This window comes from Chiloscyllium punctatum, chromosome 2 (genome assembly GCF_047496795.1).
Source record: "Chiloscyllium punctatum isolate Juve2018m chromosome 2, sChiPun1.3, whole genome shotgun sequence".
Taxonomy (NCBI): domain Eukaryota; kingdom Metazoa; phylum Chordata; class Chondrichthyes; order Orectolobiformes; family Hemiscylliidae; genus Chiloscyllium; species Chiloscyllium punctatum.
Window position 1 is genome coordinate 7,306,537 of NC_092740.1, and position 17,057 is coordinate 7,323,593.

Sequence of the window (17,057 nt, forward strand, 5' to 3'; positions counted from 1 at the left end):
ACCTGAGTCCAAGAAAAGCCTGGTCTGCTGATGTTTGGAAGTGCAGTTGGTGCAGGTCTGGTTGGTGGGTGTAGTTCAGCTCAGGACATGTCTGCAGATGTTTGTATTTTGACATTTCGCTGTGAGCTTGTTTCCCCAGCATGAGCCGTGCTGATTGAATTGTACTTCATTGTGGATAGACAAACTTGTGAGGAAAGGAAACAATGGAAGAATCATACCATTCTTTTAGTAAAAGTACACGTTTGTACAAAAAAAAGCCCTGTTTTACTCTCTACTGCATTCCCCCGCCCCTTTGGTCTATTAACATAATTGGAGCTGGAGAAGGCCATTGGCCCTTCACTTCTGCTTTATCACTCAGTAAGACCATGGCTGACCATTGACCTAGAATCCACTTTCTCACACTATCTCCATCCCCTTAGCTCTTTCAGAGTATAAAAATCTTCCACTTTTTAGCTGTGAATGTACTCAATTATATATACTCAACAGTGATTAGCACCGCTGCCTCAACATGTTAGAGGATCCGGATTCGATTCCAGCCTTGGGTGACCATGTGAAGTTTGCACGCTTTCTCCATTGTACTGATTGTGGCGAAGTCAGCCAGAGGGGCCTGATAGAATCTGAGTTTCCTGATTGATGGGATTGATAGCCACAGTCAGGGAGCTCTGGCTGACATAAAAAGGTTGACCATCAGGGATAGTGACACTCTGGTGCCTGACTCTTTATGAGGCAGTACTATAGTCATGGACTGTTCATATGGGGCAGCACCATGGCTATCTCACAGATACACGGGTTCGATTCCAGCCTCAGCTGACTGTCTGTGTGGAGTTTGCACATTCTCCCCGTGCCTGCATAGGTTTCCTCCAGGTGCTCCGGTTTCCTCCCACAGTTCAAACTTGTGCAGGTTAGGTGAATTGGCCAGGTTAAATTGCCCATAGCATTCAGGGATATGTAGGTTAGGTACATTAGTCAAGGGTAAATGTAGGGTAATAGGGTAGGGGAATGGCTCTGGATGGGTTACTCTTCAGAGGGTCGGTGTGGACTTGTTGGGCCAAAGGGCCTGTTTCCACACTGTAGGGATCCTAAGATCATGTGTAAATAAAAGGTGAATTGGTGATTGGATACTGGCCTCTGTAGAGCTATTTCACCTGTGTCTAGGTGGGTTTCCTCCAGATGTTCTGGTTTCCTCCTGCAGTCCAAATTTGTGCAGGTTAGGTTAGGTTGGCCATGTTAAATTTCCCTAGGAATGTGCAGGCTAGGTAACTCAGCAGTGGTAAATGCAGTGTTACAGGGATAGGATAGGATGGGATGCTGTTCAGAGGGTCTGTGTTGACTTGATGGGCCAACTGGCCTATTTCCGCACAGTGGGGATTCTATGATTTACTGACTGAGCATTCACCACCTTCTGAGTGAAGAAATCTCTGTGATCCTGTGTTCTAAACTCTCCAGCCAGGGCAAACAGCATCTACCCTGTCAAACACTCTCAATATTTGTTATGTTTCAATGAGATCACCTCTCATTTTACTAAAATGTAAAGGATATAGGCTGTTCTCCTGATGCTGTCGCATCTGTTTCATGCCAGGAGTCAATCTAGAGAACCTTCTTTGCACTGTTCTGATAAACAGCTGAATCTTCTGTTGCTCAGGCTCATCCTTTAGAAATCACTCTTTAAGCTCTTGTGCTTTGAGATCTTTGAAACCTTTGGCCAAGTTTTTAAACTTAATTTCTTTTACATTGGCTTGGCACTTTTGTTTTGAAGGACATTGGGGAGTGTTTTGTAATAGGAACATAGAAACAGGATTAGGCCTTTCAGCCCATTGAGCCCACTCTGCCATTCATATACGATCACGACTGATCAAACTGTTCAATATGTTAGTCATAGATCCATAGAATCATATCGTACGGAAACAGCCCCTTTGGTTCAGTTTCTCTGTGCTGACCAAGTTTCCCTCAACGAAACTTGCCTGTGTTTGGCCTATATCCCTCTAACTCTTTCCCATTTATGTACTTATCCAAATTCTTTTAGATGTTGTAACAGTACCTACATCTACCATTTCCTCTGGCAATTTAATCCACATACGAACCACCGTGTGTGAAAAAGTTGCCGCTTAGGTCCCTTTTAATTTTTTTTCCTTTCATCTTAGAAATATGCCCTCTAGTTTTGAACTACCCCTCCTTAGGGAAAAGACCTTTGCTATTTCGCTTCCCTCTGCCCCTCATGATTTTATAAACATCTATAAGGTCACCCTTAAACCCCCAAGCTCCAGTGAAAAAAGTCCCAGCCTATCCTTATAACTCAAACCCTTCAGCCCCAGCAACATCCTCAAATCTTTTCAAAACCCTCTCCAATTCAATAATATCTATCCTATAGCGGGGTGACCAGAACTGTAAATGCTACTCCAAAAGTGGCCTCACCAATGCCCTTTGCAACCTCAACATGACATCACAACTCCTATTCTCAGTGATCTGAACAATGAAGGCAAGTGTGCCAAAGACCCTCTTAACCACCTTGCCTACCTCTGACATAACTTTCAAAGAACTTTGTACCTGAATCCTGAGGTCTCTCTATTTGACAGCACTACCTAGGTAAAAACAATGACTGCAGATGCTGAAAACCAAATACTGGATTAGTGGTACTGGAAGAGCACAGTAGTTCAGGCAGCATCCAACGAGCAGCGAAATCGACGTTTCGGGCAAAAGCCCTTCATCAGGGCTTTTGCCCGAAACGTCGATTTCGCTGCTCGTTGGATGCTGCCTGAACTGCTGTGCTCTTCCAGCACCACTAATCCAGCACTACCTAGGGCCTTACCATTAACTGTATAAGTCCTGCCCTTGTTCGTTTTACCAAAATGCAAACTTCGCATTTATCCAAACTAAATTCCACCTGTCACTTCTCAACCCAGTAGCCCAATTGATCAAGATCCCTTTGTAATCTTCGATAACTTCCTTCACTGTTAACTATACCACCAATTGTGGTGTCATCCACAGACTTACTAACCATTCCTAAATTCTCATCCAAGTAATCTAGGTAAAGGACAAATAACAATGGCAGAGTGGAGTGCTTTATTTCCCCTCCAGTTCTATTTTGATTTGACCCCTACCCCCCCCCAACTTCATTTCTTTCTTTCATGTAAGCCTTGCTGTTATTGAGCTTTGCTGTTGATCGGTTTCCTAGCCACGTGGGTGGTTTTCCTGGTGGTGGAAATGTTGAATAAAATTATCTTGTACATGGTGTTTTCACGGATTCCTGCACTTACACATACACAACATGGTGCAGTGTGGAAAAATAAGCACTACAGCCATATGGCAGGAGTGTAGGAGTAAAGGGAAAAAACTTCAAACAACAGTGAACTCTGCACTGATCCCTGCAGAATACTGTTGGTCACAGACCGCCAGTCCGAAAAACAACCCTCCACCATCACCCTCTGTCTCCTATTGTGAAGCCAATTTTGTATCCAATCGACAAGCTTCCTGAATCCTACGTGATCGAACTTTGATTAATCAGTCTACCACATAGGACCTTGCCGAAGGCCTTACTAAAGTCCATATGGCCAATGTCTACTGCTCTGCCCTCTCAATCGTTTTGGTTACATCCTCAAAAAATTCAGTCAAGTTTGTGAAACACGATTTCCCACACACAAAACCATGCTCTCTATCCCTAATCAGGCCTTGCCTCTCCATGTAAATTCTATCTCTCAGAATCCTGTCCAACAAAGTACCGATAATGATGTCCGATTCACCAGTGTATGGTTTTCAGGCTTCTCCTTACAGTCTTTCTTAAATAAAGGCACAACATGAACCACCCTCCAGTCCTCTGGCATCTCACCTGTGGCTGTAGATGAGATTAGTATCTCTGCTAGGGGTCCCACAATTCCTTCCCGAACTTCCCACAATGTCTTGGGATACACTTGACTAGCTCCCTGAGATTTATTCGCCTTTATGGCTTATAAGACCTTCAGCACCTCCTCTTCTGTAATGTGGACTATTTTCAAGACATCAATATATATTTCCCAGAATTCTAAGCCTCTATGTCTTTCCCCACAGTAAAACCTGACACCAAGTATTCGCTTAATATCTCTCCCACCTCCAGTGATTCCAAATGTAGATAAACTCATTGATCTTTAAGGGACTCTATTCTCTCCCTAGTTGCTCTTTTGCTCTTAATGTCCTTGTAGAATCTCTTTGGATTAGCCTTAACCTTATCTTTTAGCCACAACATCCACATAGGTAATCAGAAATCTATCAATCTCTACATTAAACATACGCAAAAACTGAGCTTCCACAATCCTCTGGGAAAAAGATTTCCAAAGGTTCACAACCCTCTTGAGTAAAACAAAAATCCCCTCATCTCGGATCTAAGTGTCATTCCCCCTTATTTTAAATTGTGCCACTAGTTCTAGACTCCCCAACCAGACGAAATATCTTGCCTTATTTACCCTGTCTCTCCATTTAAATATTTTGTCGGTTTCAATGAGATCATCTCTTATTCTTTAAAACTTTAGAGAATACAGACCCAGTTTGCTCAATCTCTATAGGACAGTGCCGACATCCTGGGAACAAGTTTGGTGAACCCTCCCTCTGTGGTAATAAGATCCTTCCTGAGAGAAAGGGACCAAAACTGTACACCGTACTCTCGGTGCTGTCTAACCAAGCTCCCATACAATTGAAACAAGTCTTTACTACTGTACTCCATTGAAATTTTCTTGCAATAAAGACTAACATTCCATTAGCCTTTGTAATAATTTGCTGCTCCTGCATGTTAGTCTTCTGTAACTTATTGACAACAATTCCTGGGTTTCTTGGTACATCCACAGCTTTCAAGCTTTTAACATTTAAAAAAACTCTACAAATCAGTTTCTCCTACCAAAGTGAGTAATTTCACATTTTCAACATTACAGTAGTCCCCCTGAATCTGCAGGGGATACGTTCCAAGACCTACCATGAAAGCCCGAAACCGTGGATAGAAGCAAACCTATTCATCTAAGTGGGAAGTTTCCCTTCCTGGCAGCCTTCTGGTCCCTGGTTCCAGAAGGCTACCTATAATATGTTCAGGCTGCAGTAAACCATGGGTAGCTGAATCTGCGGAAAGCGATTTCGGGAATCCGGGGTGCTCACCTGGTATATTTTGTCTGCCATGTTATTTGCCCATTCACTATACCAACTAAATCTTCATGAAGCTTCACTTTACATCTTCCTCAAAACACATAATCCCACTAGATTTGATCAGTCATAAATTTGGAGATATTACATTTGGCTCCCACCTCCAAATCATCATTATACATTTTGAACAGTTGGAGCTCAAGTTTTGATCCTATCAATGTGGGAATAACCCATTTATTCATATTTGCTGTTTTCTACCTGTAGCCAAACATTAATCCATGCCAGTATATTACCTCTTAAACTATGTGGTTTAATTTTTCTAACCTCCGGTGGAAGATTTTATCAAAATGCTCTGAAAATCTAAGTATGCTATGTTAATTGACACTCCTTTATCAACGTTGTTCATAACATCTTCCAAAACTTGCAAGTTCATCAAATGTTCATTCCCAGCGAATCTATGCTGACTCTGCCTAATCACATAATTATTATCCAAACATTTATTTATTACATCCTTTATAACATACTCTATCGTTTTCCCTATTATTGATGTAAAGCTAACAGGCTTGCGGTTCCTTGTTTTCTCTCTCACTCTCTTCTTAACTAGTGGGATCACTACCTTGCAATCCACAGGATCATTTCTGAATGTCAAGAAGTTTGGAAGATAGTCACTAAATGCACCAAGTGTCTCCACAGCCACATTCTCCAGCATTCTGGGATACAGTCAGAAGTCTTACAACACCAGGTCATAGTCAACAGGTTTATCTGAAATCACAAGCTTTCGTAGTGCAGCCCCCACCTCTGGTGAAGTGAGACAGAGGCACACAGATGCAGAATTTATAGGCAGAGAGATCAAAATATCAGACAAATGGTGTGAGTGAACTGTCGAATAATAAGTTTCTGCAGGTGATCAAAAGTGTCAGACCACTCTCTGTGACATAGAAAATCAGTTACAGGGGATTTATCAGCTTTCAGTCCCATTAACTTCTCCAGTACAGTCTTCTTACTGTCATAAATTCTTTCAACTCCTCATTCTCCTTTGTCTCTTGGATCTCTAGTTCTGGAAGATTTCTGATAACTTGCTGAACTAAAACAGACAAAAAGTAATCATTTTTCTTCTCTGCCATTTCTCTACTCCCCATTGTAAATTATCCTGAAAATTTGCCAGTGAAGACCGTACATTCGTTCTAACCAAACGTTTACCTTTTACACACCTAGAGAAGCTTTTACAGTCTGGTTTTGTGTTTTTTGCTAGATTGCATTCATCTTCTATTCTCCTTTTCATTGTCAGATTCTTAATCCTCCTACATTGCATTGCAAAAACAAACTCCCAATCGTCAGATTAACTGTTATTTCTGGAAACTTCAAAGGTTTTTCTTTTAATCTTTTACAATCCTGAACTTCCTTTGTTAGCCATGGTTAACTGACATTTTTGAGTTTTTGCATGTTAACTTGCATTTAAATAGTATTTTTATGTGGATGTAGGTTTGCTCGCTGAGCTGGAAGGTTTGTTTTCAGATGTTTTGTCACCATACTAGGTAACATCTTCCATGAGCCTCCGAATGAAGCACTAGTGGTGTGGTCCACTTCCTGTTTATATGTTGAGGTTCCTTGGGTTGGTGATTTCATTTCCTGTGGTGACGTCATTTCCTATGGTTCTGTGTCTCGGGGTGGTAAATGGGATCCACGTCAATGTGTTTGTTGATAAAGTTCTGTTTGGAATGCCATGCTTCTAGGAATTATTGTGCATGTCTCTGTTTGGCTTGTCCGAGGATGGATGTGTTGTCCCAATCGAAGTGGTGTCCTTCCTCATCCGTATGTAAGGATACTAGTGAGAGTGGGTCATGTTGCTTTGTGGCTAGTTGACATTCATGTATCCTGGTGGCTAGTTTTCTGCCTGTTTGTCCAATGTAGTGTTTATTACAGTCCTTGCACAGTATTTTGTAAATAACATTAGTTTGCTTGTTGTCTGTACAGGATCTTTCAAGTTCACTAGCTGCTGTTTTAGTGTGTTGGTGAGTTTGTGGGCTACAATGATGCCAAGGGGTCTGAGTAGTCTGGCAGTCAGTCATTCATAAATAGAAAGTGGCTACACCACCAGTGCTTCATTCAAAGGGTCACTGAAGATGTATGGTGACAAAATGTCTGAAAACGAACCTTCCAACTCAGCAAGCAAACCTACATCCAGCACTTCAAGCTGAGCTACAAATCTTTTTAAAACTCGCTACTATGTTTATGTTGTTGAGTACCAATAATTTCTTGCTTCAGGCATGTTAATGAAACAGTAAATTTTAATATAGAATCATAGAGTCATAGAGGTTTACAGCATGGAAACAGACCCTTCAGTCCAACCCGTCCATGCCGACCAGATATCCCAACCCAATCTAGTCCCACCTGCCAGCACCCGGCCCATATCCCTCCAAACCCTTCCTACTCATATACCCATCCAAATGCCTCTTAAATGTTGCTATTGTACCAGCCTCCACCACCTCCTCTGGAGCTCATTCTACACACGTACCACCTTCTGTGTGAAAAAGTTGCCCCTTATATCTCTTTTATATCTTTCCCCTCTCACCCTAAAGCTATGCCTTCTAGTTCTGGACTCCCCAACCCCAGGGAAAAGACTTTGTCTATTTACCCTATCCGTGCCCCTCATAATTTTGTAAATCTCTATAAGGTCACCCCTCAACCTCTGACACTCCAGGGAAAACAGCCCCAGCCTGTTCAGCCTCTCCCTATAGCTCAAATTCTCCAACCCTGGCAACATCCTTGTAAATCTTTTCTGAACCCTTTCAAGTTTCACAACATCTTTCCAATAGGAAGGAGACCAGAATTGCATGCAATATTCCAACAGTGGCCTAACCAATGTCCTGTACAGCCGCAACATGACCTCCCAACTCCTGTACTCAATACTCTCACCAAACGCCTTCTTCACTATCCTATCTACCTGCAACTCCACTTTCAAGGAGCATTGAACCTGCACTCCAAGGTCTCTTTGTTCAGCAACGCTCCTTAGGACCTTACCATTAAGTGTATAAGTCCTGCTAATATTTGCTTTCCCAAAATGCAGCACCTCGCATTTATCTGAATTCAACTCCATCTGCCACTTCTCAGCCCATTCACCCATCTGGTCCAGATCCTGTTGTAATCTGAGGTAACCCTTTTTGTTGTCCACTACACCACCAATTTTGGTGTCATCTGTAAACTTACTAACTGTATTTCTAATGCTTGCATCCAAATCATTTATGTAAATGACAAAAAGTAGAGGACCCAGTACCGATCTTTGTGGCACTCCACTGGTCACAGGCCTCCAGTCTGAAAAACAACCCTCCACCACCACCCTCTGTCTTCTAATATGTCCTGGTATTTGTGCTATTTTCAATATAAACCTCGCATAACTGTCTTTTGGTTCAATCTTTTAGTATGATGACTGAGGGGAGGCAGATAGGGCAATGTGATGAACATAACTAATATGAAATTTCAAAACTGAATTAAAACACTGCAGGTACCAGTCAAAGTGATCATAAACTTGTCACATTGTTGTAAAGATCTAACTGGTTTACTGATGCCTTTTTGGAACGGTACTCTTACCCATTCTGGCCTGATTTTTGATTCTGTTATGTTTGATTCTGAACTGAGTTAGCTAATCACTTCAACAATACAGTACATTAGACTGCAGTGGTTAAAAAATTGATCTCACTACCCCCTCTTCAAAGGCAGCTAAGGTGAGACTTGCTAACGGCACCCAAATCACAGTGATAAATAATAATATTTAATATGTCGAATTAGTAATTTAGTTTGTGAATGGAATTCTTGTATGCTCTACCTAAAGGCAGGTCCCACGCACATCTTCATAATCTTTGCCACTGGCAGAGCTTGGAGGCAGTTTTACATGTACATTGTAGTTCTGGAACAGCAGTTAGTGGTGATAGAATCTCCAAGTTTCTTCCCATGAATAGAGGAGTCTCTCCTGCTGTTACTTCCTGCCGTTTGCATGGGTGGGAAGGATCTTAAAGTTGATATTTGACCTGTTTGGAAGAGTTATGAATGTACCTTTCTTGGCCAACAAATCCTGGAGTGGGATTTGAACCTGGAGTTTCTGACCCAGAGGCAGAGATACTCCCCGCTGCTGCTTTTGTGAGATTCTAAATGTTGAGTTGAATTCCTCACCTGGCCACTGACTCAGGTATAATACTTTTGTGTGATGCACCTTATTGTGTTATGACAGCTTATTACAGCACCCAGGAAAGACAGCAAGCTCTACATACACCAAAGGGATGAGTACCTGGAGCACTTATGCCAGTTAGCTGTCCGAAAGTTCAGCATGATCGCTATCCTGGGCTCACAATCCAACAGCACCCTGACGGTGGAGCATTATCAGAATGGTGAGTGTCAGCTCAGAAAATACTTCCCATTACTCCTTGTGAGAGGCTCATCCATCACCCCCTACCCAATTCTAACCATTTTCATCCTTTTGTTTCCTGATTCTAACCTTCCAATATCCCTGTTTCTTCCACCTCCCACACCCCTTCTGTTCTAACACCCCTCCTGTTACTCTCTGCTGTCCCAATCCCTTCAATCCACATGAGGCTTGACACTGAGTTACAATCAACTATTCACCTGCAGCATGCAGCACACGTGGGACCATTTTGGAAAGTTGGGAACTGGAAGCCATTCAGTCCCTTGAGCTTATTCTTTCATTCAGTTAGGTAATGGCTGATTGCAGCTTAACAATATTACCTTGCGACAGTTCTTTTAGTGTTTAGCCAATATAACCTGTCAGTCTTGGTTTCTTCATTTCTAACTGAGCCCAGCACCAACAGTTTTTTGGGACAGAGTGTTCCACATTTCCATTAATCTTTGTGCAGGGCATGCTCCCTTTAAGCTTTTGTCCCTTTGAGTTATTAATGTGGAATTCGAAATGTGAACAGATCAGCCGGGGTCTTGTTGAATAGTGGAGCAGGCTTGAGGAGCTGCATGGCCTACTCTTGCTCCTTGTTCATATGGGTGGCCTTGAACATTAGGGAAAGTTAATTTAGACAAGAAACAAAAGAAGCATTGTGCACTTCACATTTCCTGAATATATCTTTTCACTTCTCTATTTTAGAGAATGAATTAGCACTTGAAAATCCAGTTTCCGAATCTGCCATCGTTGAACTGATTGCTCAGCTACGAAGAGAATTTGGGATGTCATTTGATGAATTCTTTATGGTTCTGGTTGATTATGATATGCAAGTTAAGGTGAGAACTGGTATTTTATGCTTTAATATTAATGTTAAATAATTTCATTCTAATCTATTTGGAAAGGAGAGTCTTGCATTTATATAGCACATTATGATGATCTCTCAGGTATGTCCTGAACCATTTTATGTGTGTTACATATAAGCTGAACTGAACTGGTTATATAATTATGGTGATGACAAGAACAGATCAGAGCCTGGGAATTCTGCAGCAAGTAACTCCCCTCCTAACTCTCCTAAGCCTGTCCACCATCTACAAAGCACAAGTTGGGAATGTGATGGAATACTCCCCACTCCAGCAGCTTGACACCATCCAGGACAAAGCAGCCCACCTGATTGACACTCCATTTCACCGCCTTCCACATCCACTCCATTCCACTAATGGTGCATGTAAAGAGCAATGTCTACCATTTCCAAGATGCACAGTAACAACTCACCAAGACTTCTTCAGCAGCTTTTCTAAATCCAGAATCTTTACCCCATAGAAAGATGAGGCCAGCAGGTGCATAGGTACACCACCACCTGCAACACCCCTTCCAGGTTACACATCATCCAGACTTGAATCTGTAATCAACATTCCTTCTTTGCCAAAATCCTATACACTGCAGAATCCCACAAACAACTAAGAAATGAATAAATAGTTGTCTTTTGTAAGGGAGGAATGTAGGCCAAGTCACTGAGATCGAAACAAAGACATGTTTATCTAAAGCCTTGCATGACCCCAAAACAAATCCCAAATGTGCTTTCTGTCAGTGATGTATGTTTTGAAGCCTGATTCCTGCAAAGATGCACAAAAGGCCCCAGTCAGTGCATAACCAACTCCCACAAGCAGCAACATAATAATGACAGTGCAAATTGGTTTTAGTGAGATTGATTGAGAGATAAATATTGTCAGGACACCTAGGAGAACTCTGCAGCCCTTCCGGCTTTGAGAGCAGACTGGATCTTGGTTTACCATCTTATCCCGCAATATTGTGTCTGGCTACATTCGCTCCAAGACGAGAGTGTAACCCACTGATCAGGGAAGAAATTATTTCTTCTGGTGAGAATTTCTCATCAGAAGGCACAATCATTAAACTTGGAGCTCGATCGATAAGGAGCAAAGGTCGGAATCATGTATTGGTGCAGTGGACCATGGAAATCTAGTTCTCTTTCCCCCAAAAGCTGTTGATCAGAGCAAGTTGGAGTGATGTAGAGCAAAGGTGGGGAAATGAAATGGAAGTGTAGACCTGCCATGTTCTAATCAATGAGGAGAGTAGCTATGAGAGGCTGAATGGCCTTGACGTGGTCTTGGTGCTGCTAATAGCTGGTAACTGTTAAGTTTGTTCTATTTTCCTGATGCAGTAACATTTATTTATATGTTGACAATACGTGTGGTAATACTTCATTCATCAGGACAATATTAATGCACCTTTCATATAGTGACTGCTCCTTTTTTATATTCCTATTTTTTTCCACCCCATCTAGCAATATTTCGATGTCCCTATCCCTGTTAAGATTCTAGTGAATTATGTGGACACACTGCCTTCTCGGCGGCTAGAGATTGAGGAAGAAAAGAAAAATGGTGTCACCTGTATCGAACACAACAGGGAGGTCAACATCAACAAATTTCTTTCCAGGTATGTGTAAACATCATGGTTTTCTTTTATACATATGTGTACGTGCTCAGCATATAAATATATTAGTGACTTTTGAGAAGATGTGTAGGTCAGGTTGATGATATGGATGTAAGTTAGCTCGCTGAGCGGGAAGGTTTATTTTCAGACGTTTTGTCACCATGACTAGGTAACATCATCAGTAAGAGCCTCTGGTGAAACGCTGGTGGTATGTCCTGCCTTTCTGTTTGTAGGTCTCGGTTTCTTAAGGTGGGTGAGATGTCATTTCTTTTTTTTCCAAGGGAATGTAGATAGGATCTAAATCGATGTGTTTATTGATGGAGTTCTGGTTAGAATGCCAGACCTCCAGGAATTCTCATGCGTGCCTTTTTATCGCCTGTCCTAGGATATGTGTGTTGTCCCAGTCAAAGTGGTGTCCTTCTTTGTCTGTAGGTATGGATACAAAATACCATGCAAGAACTGTAATAAACACTATATTAGACAAACTAGCAGGAAACTTGCTACCAGGATACATGAACGTCAACTAGCCACCAAAAGACATGACCCACTATCACTAGTTTCCATACATACAGATAAAGGAGGACACCACTTTGACTGGGTCGAAACACACATCTTAGGATATGTGAAACAAAGACACGCACAAGAATTCTTAGAGGCTTGGCATTCTAACCAGAAATCCATCAATAAACACATCGATTTAGACCCCATCTACCTTCCCTTGGAAAAAAACCAGAACTGACATCACTAACCTTAAGAAACCAAGACCTATAGGTAGAGAGACTGGACATACCACCAGCACTTCACCGGAGACTCTCACTGATGATGTTACCAAGTCATGGTGATGAAATGTCTGAAAACAAACCAGATCAGCGAGCTAACTTATATCCATATATAGTGTGTGTTTGTATATGGGTTCAACACAACCCTTAATATGCTGCAGGATGATCTCCTCCACCCTTAACATTAACATCTCTTATTTCCTTAGTCGACATAAAACACAAGAAACCATCAAGTAGAAATTAGTAAGTCCATTAACCCCAATGCTGCACAGTTCTTTTCATACTCTATCCTTTTATAGATTCTACCTCCATTTAATCCCCTCCAGGGGATCTACACCCTGTATACAATCTCCCCCCATCATTGACTGTACCCACCCATTAATCTGCAGTCCCACTTTTATTCAGTATTCTCTTATGAGATGTGGGTGTCCCTGGCAAGGCACAAGCATGTAAACCTAATGGAATGAGGGCAGAGCTGGCTGGTGTAAACAGGGAAAGGAGGTCAGCAGAAAGGAGGTTTAGGAAAAATGGCAAATGTTTAAAAAAATGTTCATGACTCACTGCAATATTAAATCCAAGTGAGGAAGGAGGAATCTAGGAAGAGAACAAACTAACCATGGTTAACCAGAGAAGTTAAGGATAGTGTCAAATTGAAAGAAAAAGCATACAATATGGCAAAGATTAGTGAACAGCTAAAAAATTGGAAAAGTTTTAAAATGCAAGAAAACATGACCAAACATGGGCGGCACGGTGGCACAGTGGTTAGCACTGCTGCCTCACAGCGCCAGAGATCCGGGTTCAATTCCCGCCTCAGGCGACTGACTGTGTGGAGTTTGAACGTTCTCCCTGTGTCTGCGTGGGTTTCCTCCGGGTGCTCCGGTTTCCTCCCACAGTCCAAAGATGTGCAGGTTAGGTGAATTGGCCATGCTAAATTGCCCGTAGTGTTAGGTAGGGGGTAAATGTAGGGGTATGGGTGGGTTGCGCTTCGGCGGGGCGGTGTGGACTTGTTGGGCCGAAGGGCCTGTTTCCACACTGTAAGTAATCGAATCTAAACAACGGAAAAAAATGAACCGAGAGAAATTAGCAAGTAATATAAAAATGGATGGTAATAGCTACATTAAATATATAAAAATGAATAGCCTACTCCTGTTCCTATTTCTTATGGTCTTAACAAGTTAAGAGCCCTTGATATTGGAGATATGGTTTATTAGATTAGGATGGATAGAGGTTTGGCTAACTAATAGAAGACAGATGGATATAGAGGTCATTTTCTCGATGGCACCTTGTGGAGTGGAGTGCCACAAGGATCAGTGCTGGACCCACAATTATTTGCAATTTTTGTAATGATTTGGATAAGTAAGGTGAATATACTATAGGAGAAAATGAGGACTGCAGATGCTGGAGATCAGAGCTGAAAATATGTTGCTGGAAAAGCGCAGTAGTTATCGACATTTTGGGCATCGACGTTTCTTCAGATTCCTGAAGAAGGGCTCATGCCCGAAACATCAATTCTCCTGCTCCTTGGATGCTGCCTGACCTGCTGCGCTTTTCCAGCAACACATTTTCAGCTCTGAATATACTATAGCCCAAGTTTTCAGATGACCCAAAAAGAGTTGGGAAGGCAAGTAGATGGTTGACACAAATCATCTATAGAGGAGAAGACGGGTTAAATGATTGTTGAATAGGATGTAATATGGGGAAAAATATGAGATTATGCACTTTAGCAGGAAGAATAGAAAAGTTGAGTATTATTAAAAGGAGGACATACTGAAAATGTAGTGGCACAGTGGGGTTTGGGGACCCTCATGCTTGAAGCACATAAAGCTAGCAAGCAAGATCAGTGGGTAATGGGGAAGGCAAGTGGACCGTTGACCTTTATTTTAAATGAAATGGAATATAAAGTTAGGGAGATCTTGATAAAACTGTACAAAGGCACTAGTCAGACCACAACTGGAATACAGTGAACAATTTTGGTCCCTTTTTATCTAAAGAACAGAATACTGGCATTGAGGGTGGTCCAGATAAGGTTCATTGGATTGATTCTGGATATGGAGAGATTTTCCTTCTGAGGAGAGGTTGAGTAGGTTGGGCCTGTACTCATTAGAATTCAGAAGAATGAGAAGAGACCTTATGGAAAGATACAAGATTCTCCTTTAAAGGGGATAAATGCTATGAAATTGTTTTCCCTTGTGAGAGAAGCTAGGACCAGAAGGCATCATCTCAGAAGAAAGGGTTGCACACTTAAGACAGAAATGAGGAGGGTTTTATTTTCCTCTCAGACAGTAGTGAATCTGAGGAATTCCTTACCACACAGGGCTGTCCAGTCTGGATTGGTTAATATGTTTAAGGTTGAGATAGGTGGATTTTTAATCGGTAGGTGAACCAAGTGTTCTGGGAAAAAGGCAAGAAAGTGGAGTTGAGGATTATCAGAGCAGCCTTGATTTCATTGAATGGTGGTGCAAACTCGATGGGCTGAATGGCCTACTTCTGCAGTGACATCCTATGGTCTTACTTGTTGCTCATTCCTTGAATCGAATGCATTGCTAGGGCATTTGCGAGGGCAGTTAAGAGTCACCCACATTGCTGTGGGTCTGGAGTCACTTGTAAGCAGACCCACACGAGGATGGTAGATTTCTCTCCCTAAAGGGCATTAGTGAATGAAAGGGCTTTTACAAAACAAAAATTTGATGTTAGTTGTTATGGTCACCAATTATTGAGACTTGTGGTCAATTGCATATTTTTATTCATTGAATTTAGATTTGACCAACTGATGTGAAAGGTTTTGAAGCAATATCTCTGTAACACTCACCTTGTCCTGTGGGTTACTATCCAGTAAATACCATACCAGCGAATCCAGATATCCCATGTATTACTTCTTTATAAAATACACAAACCAGTTGCCACTGTGAATAATGAATTTGAATGCTTTAAACATATTCTGGATATGGCACTGAAGCCAGAGATGCAAGAAAGATGAAGATTAGACCTCATGGAATACAGGGAGAACTGGCTCAAAGGTAGAAGACAGAGCGTGGCGGTGGAGGGTTGTTTTTCAGACTGGAGGCCTGTGACCACTGGAGTGCCACAAAGATTGGTGCTGGGTCGACTACTTTTAATCGTTTATATAAATGATTTGGATGCGAGCATAAGAGATATAGTTAGTAAGTTTGCAGAAGACACCAAATTGGAGGTGTAGTGGACAGCAAAACTTACCTCAGATTACAACGGGATCTTGATCAGACAGGCTAATGGGCTGACAAGTGGCAGATGGAGTTTAATTTAGATAAATATGAGGTGCTGCATTTTGGGAAAGCAAATCTTAGCAGGACTTATACACTTAATGGTAAGGTCATAGGGAGTGTTGCTGAACAAAGAGACCATGGAGTGCAGGTTCATAGCTCCTTGAAAGTGGAATCGCAGGTAGATGGGATAGTGAAGAAGGCGTTTGGTATGCTTTCCTTTATTGGTCAGAGTATTGAGTACAGGAGTTGGGAGGTCATGTTGTGACTGTACAGGACATTGGTTAGGCCACTGTTGGAATATTGCATGCAATTCTGGTCTCCTTCCTACCGGAAAGATGTTGTGAAACTTGAAAGGGTTCAGAAAAGATTTCCAAGGATGTTGCCAGGGTTGGAGAATTTGAGCTACAGGGAGAGGCTGAACAGGCTGGGGCTGTTTTCCCTGGAGCATCAGAGGCTGAGGGGTGACCTGATAGAGGTTTATAAAATTATGAGGGGCATGGATAGGATAAAAAGACAAAGTCTTTTCCCTGGGGTCGGGGAGTCCAGAACTAGAGGGGCTAGGTTTAGGGTGAGAGGGGAAAGATATAAAAGAGACCTAAGGAGCAACCTTGTATGGAATGAGCTGCCAGAGGAAGTAGTGGAGGCTGGTACAATTGCAACATTTAAAAGGCATTTGGATGGGTATATGAATAGGAAGGGTTTGGAGGGATATGGCCGGGTGCTGGCAGGTGGGACTGGATTGGGTTGGGATATCTGGTCAGCATGGACGGGTTGGACCGAAGGGTCTGTTTCTGTGCTGTTCATCTCTATGAATCTAAGTAACCTGACAGCTCACCTTGAAACCTCAATGGGCTAAGATTGTGTTTTCATGGATTTTTAATCCAAATACTTATATTGTCAGTATCACTGCAATGGTCTGGATGTTGATGGTTGAGTGTAGTTGCCATGCCCCTTGGATTCTAATATTCAATGCTTCAAATACATAATAAAACAAAAGTAAAACTGCCATTGTCACATAGGGCTGCTCTCTCATTCGAGAGAGATAGTTTAACTTGAGGGTCACCCTACCTCAGGCAAGGCATGAGG

At 42.0% G+C, this 17,057-nt stretch overlaps 1 protein-coding gene across 1 annotated transcript in view; it reads left to right on the plus strand.

Annotated features, from left to right (window-relative positions):
- The window catches only part of LOC140494146 (uncharacterized), a 37,649-nt gene that overhangs the window by 2,203 nt on the left and 18,389 nt on the right, over positions 1-17,057 (plus strand). Inside the window, exons 2-4 of the mRNA XM_072593198.1 lie at positions 9,323-9,479; positions 10,202-10,335; positions 11,802-11,953. Coding sequence (XP_072449299.1) covers positions 9,323-9,479; positions 10,202-10,335; positions 11,802-11,953 — 443 coding nt within the window. The remainder of the gene's footprint in view (positions 1-9,322; positions 9,480-10,201; positions 10,336-11,801; positions 11,954-17,057) is intronic.